Source organism: Acomys russatus, chromosome 4, assembly GCF_903995435.1.
Source record: "Acomys russatus chromosome 4, mAcoRus1.1, whole genome shotgun sequence".
NCBI lineage: Eukaryota > Metazoa > Chordata > Mammalia > Rodentia > Muridae > Acomys > Acomys russatus.
The window spans coordinates 14,977,037-14,991,346 of NC_067140.1; the positions used below are offsets into that span (position 1 = coordinate 14,977,037).

The window sequence follows — 14,310 nt, forward strand, 5'->3', positions numbered from 1 at the left end:
GTCACAGAGTGAGAATTGGTGGCATTGTCCCCAGCGTAGGTGCAGAGCCAGACACCTCCTGAATGCACATGGATGCCCAAAGCTGTACGGCCAGCAAGCACAGAACCCTAGAGTCCTCCGCCCAACCCCACGGCATGCCCCCTCCAGTCCTTACCAAGTCAGATTTGCCTACTTGTCCCCATCCCAGACACTGACCCAAAACAGCCTCATCTCTCCTGTGCCAGCTGCCCAGCTCCCACCCTTGATCCTGTTTTCATCAGAACCCAACTCCTCTTTCCTGGACTGGGGATATACTCTGCTGCAGAGCACTCGCCTAGCACACAGGAAGTCTTAAACTCAACTCCCAGCACTAAAGCAAAACAAAACGGCATCCCCACGTTCCTGACACTGCCCAAAGGTCTCCCTGGCCCGTGCACTCCTCTTCACTTGACCTCTCTGAGCCCCTAGGTTCCAGACCCCCAGCTTTCACTTTCGATGCTCCTTTGTCCCCTACTGACTCCTTTGCTGTTCCCAGGGCCTGGTCCGTCAGGCCCCAGCTGAAGTTTCCTGTCCTTAGGCCAACGCAGCCCCAGCTGTCCCCCACAGTCTGGCTCGGCGCCCAGTGTTCTCCCCTGCCCTTCCTTGTGCAGCGGGGCTCTTCTGACGCCTTTAGCTCATTTTTCGTGTTAGAAGAAGCTCCTTAGCAACAAGGGGCGTGTCTGCCTTGTTCCCTGGGCCACCCCAAGTCTAGGCTAGTGTTCTGTGGCTTGCAAGTGCCACAGGAAGAGTGTTGAATGCCTGGGATGTTAGAGGTACAGGGGGCAGGGGTGGCATGGTGGCGGTGTTGTGTACACATGGGAGAAACCTGGCACAGGATCTGTGTGTGTGTGTGTATGTGTGTGTCTGTGTGTCTGTGGGTGTGTGTACATGGGAGAAGCCTGGCACACAGTGTGTGTGTGTGTGTGTGTGTGTGTGTGTGTGTGTGTGTGTGTGTCTGTGTGTGTACACTGGGAAGGCCAATGAAGGGTGGGCCACAGTGAACTGTGTAAACTGTTTGTAGAATGACAATCCCTCCTGGGAAATTTGAAGTTCCCTTCTCAGGCAGCAGGGCGGCCACAGCATTGGCTGTTGGGGGCGGTACCGGGCTCCCCTCTGTCCCGCCCCCCAGCCTGAAGCCTGGCTGGCCAGCGTGGCAGAGGGAGGGCGCAGGCCCCAGCTTTGGGAAAAGTTTGTAGGCCACTGCTACAGCGGCGACTTGACCAAGACGTGCAGGGTCCGGTGCCCAGCCCACTCCAGCGCCACTCGCTAGCTATGGGTAAGTCTTTGCCGCTGCCGGAGCTCAGGGCTGGGGAAGCTGCAGGCCGGGGCTACCCCCCACCCCCAGTCCCCCGACCCCGCGCTAAGGAAGGCGCCTCCTCTCCCTGCCCATTCACCTTCCTGGGGAGTGGCTTAGCCGGAGGGAGCCCCTAGGATCTCCAGTGAGAGGATTCTGCAGATGGAACTTTGGGGTAGTTCCTCAGAAAGAATGGCTTTGGAGTGCTGAGGCTCCTGGAGGCTCTGCGGACAGCTCAGGGGGGCACTCCAGTTCTGCAGACTGGGCCATCTACCCAGAAGCCTAGCTAGCCGGGACACTGCTAAGCACCTCAGTGCTGGGTTCTGGCCTAGACCAGGGCACTGACAGAACACTTAAACAGAACACTTGTGCTGGGTTTGACTCCAGTGAGAGAAGACAGGTCCACTGATGCAGGCGTTCCAGCCAGGAGGACATGTCTGCCACTGCAGGGGACCAGGATTTTTGTTATCTGTTCTGAATTCAGAAACTCAAAGGGACAGTCGGTTACTCATTCTTCAGTGGACATGTAGCTGAGACCACACCCAGGGGCTGGGACACCCAGAAAACAAGGGAGACTGTGTTCTCAATCTCAGGAGATGAGGAGCTGGGGAACAGGCAGTGGGCAAGAGGCTGCGGAACACACAGGGTGAGGAAAGCCAGGAGCTGTGTTCCCTGGGTAGCATGCGGTGTGGGGTGTGGTGGGAGGGTGCTGCGGGGTGGGGGTGGGGGTCTAAGGTCTACCTGAAACTGGGGGAAGAGCTTCCAGGTGGCAGGAACACACCGTGGGGTCCAAGCCAGGGGCTCAGAGGCTCAGAGAAGAAGGGGAGGGGGGCTGAGAGGTGAGTAGGGGACAGATTGACAGGGCTCTGTGGGCTGTGAAGAGGACTTTGGATGTCATTCCAAATGACAGGGGAGCTGGAGGTGTTAAGCTGTGGTAGTAGGTGGGCGGAGTTGTCCCTAGGCTGTCCGGTGGGGGCACAGCAGTTAACACTGACAGTGAGATGGCTGTTTATCCTGTTTGTAGATAAAGAGCTTCAGAAGGTTCATTCTTGGAGCCGGGTCAGAGAATAAATGTCCTCATCCTAAAAGAGAGGAACAGGAGAAAAGCAAGGGAAAACTGGGCCAAAGTGAGAACCAGGCTCACAAAGGCAGGTAGTTAGTCAGTACTTCCTGGAGATCTGTGCTGGCACCTGGGACTCATGGTGTCACCAGGCGCTTGCATGGTCTTGATCTACCTGTCTCTGGCAACTGAGAGACTAAAGACCACGCGCTTCCTTCTGAGCTGGCTCCTCTGTGGCTTTCCTTGGTGGATGGTTTGGGAGCTTTAACTTCCTGAGGTAGCCACAGGTCCCCTGGAGTTCATTGCTGCAGTGGCCTTTACAGTCCCTGGCCAGATAATCATCGTGATATAAACCTAGAGAAAACTACTCCTTAGGTGGCTCTGGGCCAGAGGCTCTCTCCTCACCAAGGATAGTCTTTTAATTAAATGTATAGTTTTATTGCCACAATGCATGGGACTTGGTGGATTTCTCAGATACCCACAAAGCGTCTTACCTTTTGTCCCAATACAGTGTGCTTGGCTTTTCTTGAGGGGCATGGGGCTTGGCTTGTTTTGGCTTATTTTTAATAGTGTGAATCTCTTCAGAGACCTTGCCTTCCTCGGCCCAAACTTTGCGCAGGCTTCTCAAACTAGGCTGCTCTGCTCTTGCTCCCAACTCTCATTGTAAACCTGGCAAAAAGCAGCTAGCAATGGCTGTGTCACAGCCTGAATGCTGGACTACCTTGAGATTTTCATTCAGCTTAGTTGTTTGAAAATCACTTCTAAAAAAATCCTCTGTGTGTGAGAGAGAAGGGTGGTGGTTGTGGTGGTGATGTATACAGGCGGATGGGAAGTGGAGCACAGGAGTACACATTCCATGCTGTGCATATGGAGGTCTGGGAGCAAACAGCCTTTGGCGATCTGTTCTCTTCCTACCACCTCAGCAGGGTCTCTCTGGCTATTTTGTTGCTCTGTGAGCTCCAGGATAGCTCCCCCGCCCCCCACTGCTGGCGGGGGTGTGGATTCTGCTGTCTCTGCTTTCCACATTGCCAGAGGAGTCCCAGAGGGATGCTGTGATAACGGATCTGATAACCACATCTGGCTTTCTGTGGCTTCTAGGACCCACACTCCAATTGTTGTCAGCAAGTGTTTTCACCTACTTTTACACCATCTCGCTGAGCCTAAAGTAAGACTTCCCCCAACAGAGTCTCAGGATGTGGACAAATTGTACACAGATGCTATGTTGAAGTGTAACAGATGGCCTATAGTCCAGTTCTGGATAGAGTTTTTATTCCTCTCTGAAGCCTCATAGGCCTGGCCATCACTGCCTGAACTCCTGTGGGTGTTCTGCTCTTCTGAGTGCCTACTGGACACACTCACCAAGCCCTGATAATAGCTTTCTGGGCTTCCTTAGTCCATATCTCTAAACGTCCCCTCCCGCCTCCCCAAACCAGTTCCATAGGTTTAAGGACCTCAGGACCTGGTATAGCCACAGCAACAAGCCCACTTCTGGTACTAATATCCTTTATCAGTTACTTTCCACAGCTGCAACCCAAATACCCAAGAGAACAACTTGAAAGTAGGCAAGGCTTATTTTCACCTTACAGTTTCAGCGTGTTTGGTCCACAGTTTCTTGGTCCACTGCATGAAGGCAGGATGGCCTGGAGGAGAAAGCATCGAGTGGGGAGGTCCTTTCACCTCATGGTGCAATGGAAGAAGAGAGTAGAGAAGAGACAGCAACTTCCTCCAAATAGGCCGCACATTCTAATGTTTCTAGAACCTTCCAAATAACGCTACTAGCAGGGATCAAGCCTCTCAACAACACCAGCTCTTTGTGGGCTCAGTTCATACATAAGCCAAAGCAGTCACCTCATGTGCCCTGATAGAACCTCTGAGACTGAACACCTCAGGACCTCACTTGGGAGGTAACAGCAGTGCACCAGGTAGCAACTTTGGGAGTGCTTCCTTCATCAGGAACAGGAATGAGGAATGGCAGGGATGTTGGGTGTAGGGCTAGGAAGAAGGTGGAAATCGCGGTAACTTTTCCACCACTAGCATTTTGCCTCTTCATAAAAATTGTCTGACAGCTGATGAGAGGCAGGAGTGAGAGGTCAGAACACGATTGCAACACTCGAGCATGTGTTAACTACCTGCATCGATGGGCTCGCTTTGACGCTGATGATGGCTCATCCCCATTCTGGTCATGAGTTTAGTCCCTTACAGGTAATACTGAAGCACACTTCATAAAGTTGTGGCAAGACACGAATGGCCTATTAAGCTTGGTGATCAAAGCAGTACCTGGACCAGAGACTGCTCTCAGTAAATCTGGCTATCGTGTTCCCAGAGTTCTCCTTGTCTGGAGTCGGGGTGGGGTGGTAGAGGCTGCTGGCTGCTTCTAGATGCTTCCAGAAATAACTAAGCTTAAATGTGTGAATTAAAACATGAGAATGACCTGTACAACTCTAACACCAACGTGGCAATCATCAAACACACGAGTTATTAATATTACTGTTAATAATAGAAGAGATTTTATTCGGAAGGTCATGGGCACTAAGAGACTGTTTTCCCCGAGTAAATTAATGAAACCTGAGACCCACCCATCACATTGTCTGCCATTCGTGTGTCCGCACACGGTTGGTTACTACTGTACGCAGCAGCACAGGTGCACAAGTTTCTATGTTCTAGAACATTCTCTTAGACAGCACGGCTGTCAGATGGCAGCAAATGGATATGTAGGGGAAACAGTACAGCAGCCCCAAGCTTAATCCATCTGTGAAAGGCAGGCTTGGCAACAAAAAACAGTGTCTTGAGTGAGTACAGGACAAGAGCGGGCAAATGCAGAGAGCTTGGCTGATACGTTTAAATTGATCTTTGTGAAGCAGGAACTGTTAGGCTAGCCTGGAAAGCATCCAGTTCTAACTGGTTTGGGTCAAGTGGTCTGGAAACTTGGGGATCAGAAGGTGGGGTGTCCCTTCATGATTAAAGGGAGGAGCCTACCAATCTTGAGGATGTGTGAGCTGGGGTGGGGAGATCATGGCTGACAAACACTGGGTCACTGCTCTGTTTTTCTCCAGTCTCTCTCTCCTCACTGTCCCTTTATAATCCCTGGTGTTTGTATTTCTGGGTCTTTTTTTTTTTTTTTCCCACCCTGTGCAAACCCTCAAGGCTTAGTGACCAGTAACTCTGGATTCTCCCACTGCCCACCACTTCATTAACATCTGATTTTAAATTCATGAATTCCACTTGTTCCTTGGGGCTATTTTTTCTTACAGGTTCTCTCATTCCTTACTTGGCGAACTAATTTATTGTCAGGTTATTTTGGGGGTTTCTGATGAAAATCATCTGGCTGCCTCTTTGACTACATCCCACAGTCTTGGGCATGTGGCCTTTCTGTTCCCTGTAAATGGCTATTTTTATCTTATTCCTCTTCCTTCTCTGCTAATCCTTTGTGTTTTGAGACAGGGGTTTGCTGTGTAGACCAGCCTGGCCTCAAACTTGTTGTAGTCCTCCTGCCTTAACCTACAGCCTGCTGGGCTCTCGGCCTAGCTATGTCTCACAGGAACATATAGTTTTATATGATTCTTTTTTTTAAGCATCCGTCTGGTTGGGTGCCAAGTCATGGACAACATCACTGCAGTGCCAGCCTTGAGAGCACATCCAGCATGCGGTAGATGCTGGATGGCTGGGTGTCCATGACAATGGATGGGATATGAAGATGGGTGGGAAACGGATGGATCTGTGGGTAGATGCATCAATAAATCAATGGATGGCTGGTCAAGTTAAGGGGTAAATGCAGAGATAAATGAATGGTTGGGAGGATCGGTGCAAGATGGATGGATGGGTAGATAGATGGATGACTGGATGGGCTGGTAAACATAAGAAGAAAGGAAAAGAGAGATGGATGCGTTTGTATGCTGGTGGGAGGAAGGGGCGGGAAAGAAAGATGGCTGGAAGGATGGATGGATGGATGGATGCATGGGTGGAAGTATGTGTCGGCAGATGGATGGGGGAGGAGGGAAGGGATGAAGGAGGGAGAGTAGACAGATGTCTGGCTGGCTGATTGGGCAGATAGATGAGTAGATGGATGGACAGATGATGGAAGAAAGAAAGGAGAGGAAGTGAAGGGAGGATAAGCAGTTGAATAATTGGATGTGCAGACAGACTAATGGCTAGATTGAGGGATGGATGGATAAATAGAAAAAAAAGAAGGAAGGAAGGAAGGGCAGGTGGTTGAACAATACACAGCTGGATAGATGGAAGGCTGACAGACAGAAGGAAGGATGTGATGCACGGACCCTCTGTAAGAGTCAGTGTGCCCTGTCACTTTTGTTTTCCAGGCCATCGCCCACCTGCCCTCCCACTCTGTGCCTCCGTGTCTCTGCTGGGTGGCCTGACCTTTGGCTATGAGCTGGCTGTCATATCCGGTGCCCTGCTCCCCCTGCAGCTGGACTTCGGGCTGAGTTGCCTGGAACAGGAGCTCGTGGTGGGCAGTCTGCTCTTGGGTGCTCTCTTCGCGTCCCTGGTTGGAGGATTCCTCATTGACTGCTATGGCAGGAGACGAGCCATCCTGGGGAGCAATGTGGTGCTGCTGGCTGGCAGCCTGATTCTGGGTCTGGCTAGCTCCCTGCCCTGGCTGCTCCTGGGCCGCTCATCTGTTGGATTCGCCATCTCACTGTCTTCCATGGCTTGCTGTATCTACGTGTCAGAGTTGGTAGGGCCACGGCATCGGGGTGTGCTGGTGTCCCTCTATGAGGTCGGCATCACCATAGGCATCCTGTTCTCTTATGCCCTCAACTATGTCCTGGCTGGCAGCCCTTGGGGCTGGAGGCACATGTTTGGCTGGGCGGTTGCACCTGCTCTCCTGCAGTCGCTCAGCCTCCTCTTCCTCCCTGCTGGTGCAGAGGGAACAGCAGCTCATCAAGATCTCATCCCACTCCAGAGAGGGGAGGCCAGCAAACTGGGCCTGGGGAAGCCACGGTACACCTTTCTGGACCTCTTCAGGGCCCAGAACAGTATGCAGAGCCGGACTGTAGTGGGCCTGGGACTGGTGCTCTTCCAGCAGCTAACGGGACAGCCCAACGTGCTATATTATGCCTCCACCATTTTCCATTCCGTTGGCTTCCAAGGGGGCTCCTCAGCCGTGCTGGCTTCTGTGGGGCTTGGTACCGTGAAGGTGGCTGCCACCCTGACTGCCACGGGGCTGGTAGACCGTGCAGGCCGTAGAGCCCTTCTTCTTTCTGGATGTGCTCTCATGGCCTTGTCTGTCAGTGGCATAGGCCTAGTCAGCTTTGCTGTGTCCCTGGACTCAGGCCCTAGCTGCCTGACCACATCCAACAGCAGCCAGCAGATGGACCTACCTCAAAGCTTGGGTCTGCTTGTGCGTTCATCTCTACCACCAGTGCTACAAACCAGTGGGGAGCAAGGACAACCAGCCCTGTCAACCACTGAGAGAACCAAGCCCCACCCAGTTATCACAGTGTCCCTGGGACCAGCTATGCTGGACCCAGCTCTGAATACCGCCTCTTCAGTGCCCTCCAGTCCCATCCTTGAGCATACCCTGCTATGCTGGTCTGCGCTGCTTTGCATGATGGTCTATGTGAGCGCCTTCTCCTTTGGATTTGGACCAGGTAGGAGGGATTACTAGGTAAGAAAATCCAGAGTCTCTGTCCCTTTGAGTGGGCCTTATCGGTCTAGGGACCCTGGAGCTTTAGCGGCAGGAGACTGAGGCTCCAGGGCTTCTTGCTTGTTATTGAGGGTCTCCCCAACAGCCTTGCAATGCAACTGCCCTTGCAAGTTTTTAACCCCATAGCCCCAACACCAAATTTTAAACTTCAGGTCCCTTGGATCAGGGACCTTGGATCTGTCTCTGAGTGGCTCCATCAGAAGGGCTGGATTGAAAAAGATGTAATGAGCCAGACAAAACCCAGATGTTCCAGCGTGCCTAGGACCCTTTCCGCTCTTGACTCTGAATGTCCTGTCTCCCAGGAACCTGAGACGGTGGCTACTCACGGGATTCTTGCAGGGACAAGCGGGTGTGCAGCGGGGAGACTCTGGGGCCAAGAGTATGACACAAGGGCGCAGCCAATGAGGGTGGGACGTGGCCTGCCCAGCTCATGGGAGCCCAGAACGTCTCTTGCTCTCACCCACAGTAACCTGGCTGGTCCTTAGTGAGATCTACCCGGAAGAGATCCGAGGCAGGGCCTTCGCTTTCTGCAGCAGCTTCAACTGGGCAGCCAACCTCTTCATCAGCCTCTCCTTCCTTGACCTCATTGGTGAGTGATCTGGCCTCATCCCGAGCCACGTGGGTCTAGCTGGACCCAGGGACAGTTTTCTTCAGAGCTAAAGCTCCCTAATTTGCTGGGTCACAGTGCCATGAAGCCTGATGCAGTCCAGGTTGAAAGCCAAAGGGGAGTATTTCATCTCAAGTCACCTAAATGAGTGGGGGATGGAGGGGGTGGCTTCGGGCAGAACCAGTCCTGGCTTTTCCCACCATAGGATCTGTCTTTCATTCTTTCTCATTAGATGCCGCCCAAGTTCTGGGCCCTGCTCTCATTGGCTCAACAAGACCACTTGCCCCTCCTACAGCCAGTGGCTGGTGCTATTGTGATACCCAGTGAGCGCTCCTTGACCCTGAGTCCTTCCTAGAACTGGGTTACTTTTCTACTCCCCTGGTCAAGTGCTTCCCTGGCTAGCTCATGGGGCTGTGGGGGACATTTTTGGAGAAGCCACCCACACGTTGGTCTCACTGCTGCCTCTGTCTTCAGACATTGCTGTGTGGGATGGATAAAGACGAGGGGAGGGAGGGAGGGGAAAGAGGAGGGACCCTCTTGTCTCATTTCACAGATGGGGAAATGTGTAACTCCTGAGTCCATCCAGGTGTCAGAGGACTGGAGCCTGGCCCTACAGACCCAACCCAGGGTGCCCACTGCTCAGGGAGGCCGATGGAACGGTGCCCACAAGGAACTTGGCTTCTCTGTCTACAGAGTCCTTTCCTTCAAGCTCCCTCTCCCTGTCATGGGCCCAGTGACTTTAGAGGCCCCTGGGGCCATCTCTGATGTGGTCTTTAGCTCTGGGTAGAGCCTTCTGCTCTAAGTCGGAGCAGTGGCTCTTGACTATCTGTCCTCCTGGCTCAGGTCCAGGCTAGGCCAACTGTAGCTTAATTTGCAAAGTGACCCTTCCGGAGCAGAAGCTCTGGAGACACCGTCATCATGGTCCCTGCAGCTGGCGGCACCTCCACTCAGGTGTTCTGACTCTGAGGGACCTTTCCTTCCATGCAAGGTGCCCTCGCTGTGTTGGTGGCTCGAGTCTCAGGGATAGACAGTCATACTCTGGCTTTTAGGTCCTTACCTGAGTGTTTGTTAGCTGTTCTGCAAACTGCCCATTCCTGGCCCTTGTGTGGGTGAACTGTGGCTCTACACCTAGGACCTGCTGGGTGGCTTAGGCCTCAAGAGCCGGTGCTCAGCTCTTGACCCATACTCCCGACTTTTGTGTCCCAAGGTGCCATAGGCTTGGCCTGGACCTTCCTGCTCTATGGGCTGACTGCTGTCCTTGGCCTGGCCTTCATCTACTTACTTGTTCCTGAAACAAAGGGACAGTCACTGGCTGAGATAGAGCAGCAGTTTCGGATGAGCAGGTACGCGGTGGGGGTGCGGGTGGGGGAGTGGCCAGGGGCTGGGATGGTGCCTCAAAAAACAGAGCCCCTCAGGACCTCAGCCTCCTCTTCCTTTAAGCAGAGGCTCACATTTCCTGCCTTGCTGCCACTGCCCCTGAGCCGTTTTCCCTCAGCTATTTTGTGTAATCAGAGAGTGGCACTGCATCGACTTTAAGGTCCAGCTCCTGGATTTGTGTGTATGGTGAAAGGATCAAGCCTGGGCCTCTGCACGTGTAACCATGTATAAGCACGTGTAGCCATGTGTAAGCACTCTACCACTGAGCTCCATCCCAGACCTGGCTTTTGTTTTGAGATAGGGTCCCGCCATATAGTGCACATTAACCTGAGTCTTGCTGTGTAGCTCAAGCCAACCTCATACTTGCAAGCTGCCTCTCTCAGAATCTTTGTTGTTGTTTTGGTTTTTTGTTGTTGTTTTATTTTGTTTTGTTTTTGTTTTTCAATACAGGGTTTCTCTGTGTAGCCTTGGCTATCCTGGACTCACTTTATAGACCAGGCTGGCCTCGAACTCACAGCGATCTGCCTGCCTCTGCCTCCCAAGTGCTGGGAATAAAGGCGTGCACTGCCACCATGCCCAGCTCTGTCTCAGACTCTTGACTGTTAGGACTGCCAGTGGGGGCCACCATGCCAGGCTCTCCCAAGGAATTGAAAATGAATTACAAAACTGCAGAGAACTGGGATCTACATAGAATCTTAGAGTCATGAACTTTGGGGAAAATAACCCAGCTGTGGGCTTAGTCCGTGCTCCACCGGGCGTTTCTGTGAAGTCCTTGCAGCTACGTCCCGGGCGGAGGTTGGGGCCTTTGGGAACGTAGCAGAGGTCAAGGGTGACAAGGTGCTGTCCTCAATGAACTGCTGCTCAAGTTGGGAAGGGGCAGAAAGTAAGCTAACAGACTATTTAAAAAGAGTGGTCTTGGGGCTGGAGAGATGGCTCAGCGGTTAAGAGCACTGGCTGCTCTTCCAAAGGTCCTGAGTTCAATTCCCAGGAACCACATGGTGGCCCACAACCATCTATAATGAGATCTGGTGCCCTCTTCTGGTGTGCAAGTGTACTCGCAGACAGAACACTGTATACATAATAAATAAATCTTTTAAAAAAGAGTAGTCTAAACAGATGGTATTTAATGAGAAGAAGAATCAAGCAGCGCATCTTGCTGGGAGGCCAGACTAGCACAGAGAGGGACAGAGCGGATCTAGGGTCATGGCTCAGTTAGAGGGAAGACCTTTCCGAGCAGGTGCAAGTTCAGTCAGCAAGGAGTGAGGGCAGCCACGCAAAGATGAGGGGAGGAGCCTCCCAGCTGGAGGGAGTAGCTGCTTCAAAAGCACTGAGGAGGGAGCCTGTCTGACCTGGGCAAGGAGCAAGGGATCCCGCGGGACTGGAAGAGGGAGGCAGGAGGGGGGAAGATCAGATCAGGTTGATGGAGCTAGACCACTTTGGGTCTGGAGGTCATGAACAGGATTTCAGAATCTTAGCATCCTGGCAGAAAAGGAGGGGCGGAGGGGGGCAGGAGCACAAGAAGGGGACTCAGGATTTTGTGGTGATGAGAAAATGCCCTTATGTTTCTTGTAGTTTCTGGCTGCCTGTTCTATTTCTGGGATGGCTTGAAGGGTTTGTGTGTGTGTGTGTGTGTGTGTGTGTGTGTGTGTGTGTGTGTGTGTGTGTGTGTGTGTGTCATTGTAATATTGAGCCAGCCTGCAGCTGAGAGGAACCAGGTACAGGGAGCGGCGGTGGACTGAGGGGGTAGGCTGTTCCTCCTGAAGACAGACTGCTGAGGTGGGCGTGGTACAGTGGCTCCAGCTAAGGTGCTGGTGTTGGGCTGTTTCACACAGGTGTACTGAGAATTCTCCAGATGGTGACCCTGGCTGGGGGGTAGGGGGATGTCCTGTGGCATTCAGTACTTTTTTCTCCTGGGGCCTGGAACAGTGGCAAGCAGGTCTTCGGTGACACAGCTCTATGGATGATCAAAATGGAGTTCAAGGGCAGCCGATGTCCCTGAGTCGGGAGAGAAGGCCAGTGGCTTCAGAGCTCCAGGAGAATGTTCTTGGAGGAGAGACGAGCACGCGCAAAGGTCCTGGCTGGAGCAATGGCCGTTCTGGCATTTGGAGAAAGAGGCACTGGAGGCCATCGTGGCTGGTGGTGTTAGGCAGAGCATTACACAGGTCCTCACAGGGGCATGGAAGGGTCTGGCTCTGAGTTTAAAGGACACAATGACTCAGATGGAGGCACAGTAAAAGCCTAGAGGAGTTATGCAGGCTGGAGAACAGGGATGCATGTTAGAAATGAATCAGGAAGGGGCAGAACAAGGTGAGGGCAGTAACGTACGCCCACTGCTTCCTGCCCGGGGAAGGCCCCATGCCTGCTGCTCTCTGATTGTACGGTTTCCTTGGCAGGTTCCCTCTGCGCTTTGGCCGTAAGCAGAACCTCAGCGCTATCCAGTACCATCGCCTGGAGGTCTTCTCAGCCTCCTGAGGGGTTTGTCGGCTCGGAAGATGCTGGGGCATTGGTTTCGGCAGCCCATCTTTGGCTCCCTGCCTGCTGGGGCCTGGAACTCATGGTCTAGGTTTCCTTTTGCAGTGACCCCTGCCCTGGAGGTTGCTGGGATGAGATGAACCCCAAACTCCTCATTTTAAGTGTGAGACTCCAAGGGCTCTGGAAAAATCTAGCTCCATGCCTCAGTTTCCTCATAGAATTGGCTTGTCTGCCATGTTTATAATGACATCCTCTGTGGTGTTGTGACCAAGTGCTTCTCAGGTAACCTAGGAAGGAAGTGCCTCCTGCCATCAGCCAGGACCAGCAGGGGCCGCGAGTCTCTGTTCTTCCTTGTCAACTTGCCAGGGCCTTAGTGACAGGGAGCCTGTTTTTGTCACCTGCTTCCACTTGCCCAGGATAGTCACCAGGTGCTGGGACTCGGACTGGGGGACAACAGGCTGTCGCTAAAATGGCTTTATGACCCCTGGCCTCAGTTTCCCCCTGTGTGTCCCATGGAAGCCTTGACTAGACTCCTCCTAAGATCTCGTCTCATAGCACAGGGATGGAAGTCTCCGAGCAGGGACGTAAGCACTGAGCAAGGGCCCAGCCACATGGCTCTGGGCCCCAACATGTGACAAGTGCTAGGAACCTAACAGCCTAGGAACCCAGGAGCTCCCAGGATACAGTAGGGGGCCTTTGCAGGAAGGGAGGGGTTTGGAGGGACTCACCCAGGTGCTGGCAGTTGTCGCTTCCTCAAGCACAGTTGTGCCCCTCGGGATGTATCGACTTACTCCGTCTTCAGTGAACCCCCGTCCCTTTCTGGAGGGTCTTCAGTGAACCCTGGGGCCTTCTGCTCCTGGTGTTACACAGGGCTCTTCCTTTGGGGCATTGTAAAGGGTCATTCAGCCGGAGGCAAGCAAGTGGCTCAGGTCAGAGGTCACATAAGGCGGCCATCAGTAAGACAGAGTTGGTTCCGAGACGCTGGGTAGCTGGCCTCACCCGCACTGTCAGCCACACCCTTCCGGTTCCCAGGCCTGGCCCGGTTGACCTTGCTCTCTATTTCTAGATATTTCATTCATGGCCAGTGGCATGCTGGATTCTGCCTGCGCTGGCTCCCCAGAGCCGACTGCCACAGAGTCAAGATTTCTTCAGACTGGTGGCTAAGCACTGCCATTATTTAAAAATGTTTTAATTTATAATAATGTAATTATAGCAGTCAGTACTCAAACATTATCACCTCCTGTGAGGCATGGTGGCACATGCCTGTCACCCCAGGACTAGGGAGGCGAGAGGATTTTGTCCAACTAAATAAATAGGTAAATACAAGAACCAAACTCATGTCACCACTTCCTAGTTTCTCTTCCGCTGCATTTCTCCCTCCTCTGTGTTGCCGGATCGTGCTGCGTCATCCTCCTGCGTGTCTGACGGAGATGGAGGAAGGTACTGTTCATTTTATTGGTTCTGACTCAATGTTTTCACTATAAAGACCCTGACCCTGGCTCTATCTTTGCATTCCAGAGGGTAGGGAACACCGAAGACCGGGGTTCGGTTTATTGTTTGGTTGATTTTTCTGGAATTGAGAACCGCTGGGTCAAGCGGCAGTTGTATAAATAAAACTCAAAGGTGCCTTCTGTGTGTAACTGGTATGTTGCGAAAACTCCTCCGCTCTGGTCAGCTCAGCAGATACTTGCTCATGCCTCGATAGAGGGGGGACCCCTGATATCTACCTTACCTTCTGGAGTGTGTGTCCATCCCCTAGCCCCCAACTGCACGCCAGCTGCTTACAGAATGCCCTTTTTTGTTTTCCTACACAAATACAT

The 14,310-nt window shown here is 52.7% G+C and overlaps 1 protein-coding gene across 1 annotated transcript; it reads left to right on the forward strand.

Annotated features, from left to right (window-relative positions):
- Window positions 1–1,076: 1,076 nt before the first annotated feature.
- Window positions 1,077–12,797, forward strand: Slc2a10 (solute carrier family 2 member 10). Its single transcript, XM_051143812.1, has 5 exons — window positions 1,077–1,294; window positions 6,689–7,978; window positions 8,501–8,623; window positions 9,849–9,984; window positions 12,412–12,797. Exons 1-5 carry the CDS (start codon window positions 1,291–1,293, stop codon window positions 12,488–12,490), a joined length of 1,632 nt encoding a protein of 543 aa, XP_050999769.1. The 5' UTR covers window positions 1,077–1,290; the 3' UTR covers window positions 12,491–12,797.
- Window positions 12,798–14,310: the final 1,513 nt, after the last annotated feature.

What these genes read in the sequence shown, in the direction of transcription:
- Slc2a10 (XM_051143812.1), top strand. An exon ending in CTCCTTCCTTGACCTCATTG is followed by an intron (nt 8,624 to 9,848) that starts GTGAGTGATCTG and finishes TTGTGTCCCAAG; the next exon opens with GTGCCATAGGCTTGGCCTGG. An exon ending in CAGCAGTTTCGGATGAGCAG is followed by an intron (nt 9,985 to 12,411) that starts GTACGCGGTGGG and finishes TTTCCTTGGCAG; the next exon opens with GTTCCCTCTGCGCTTTGGCC.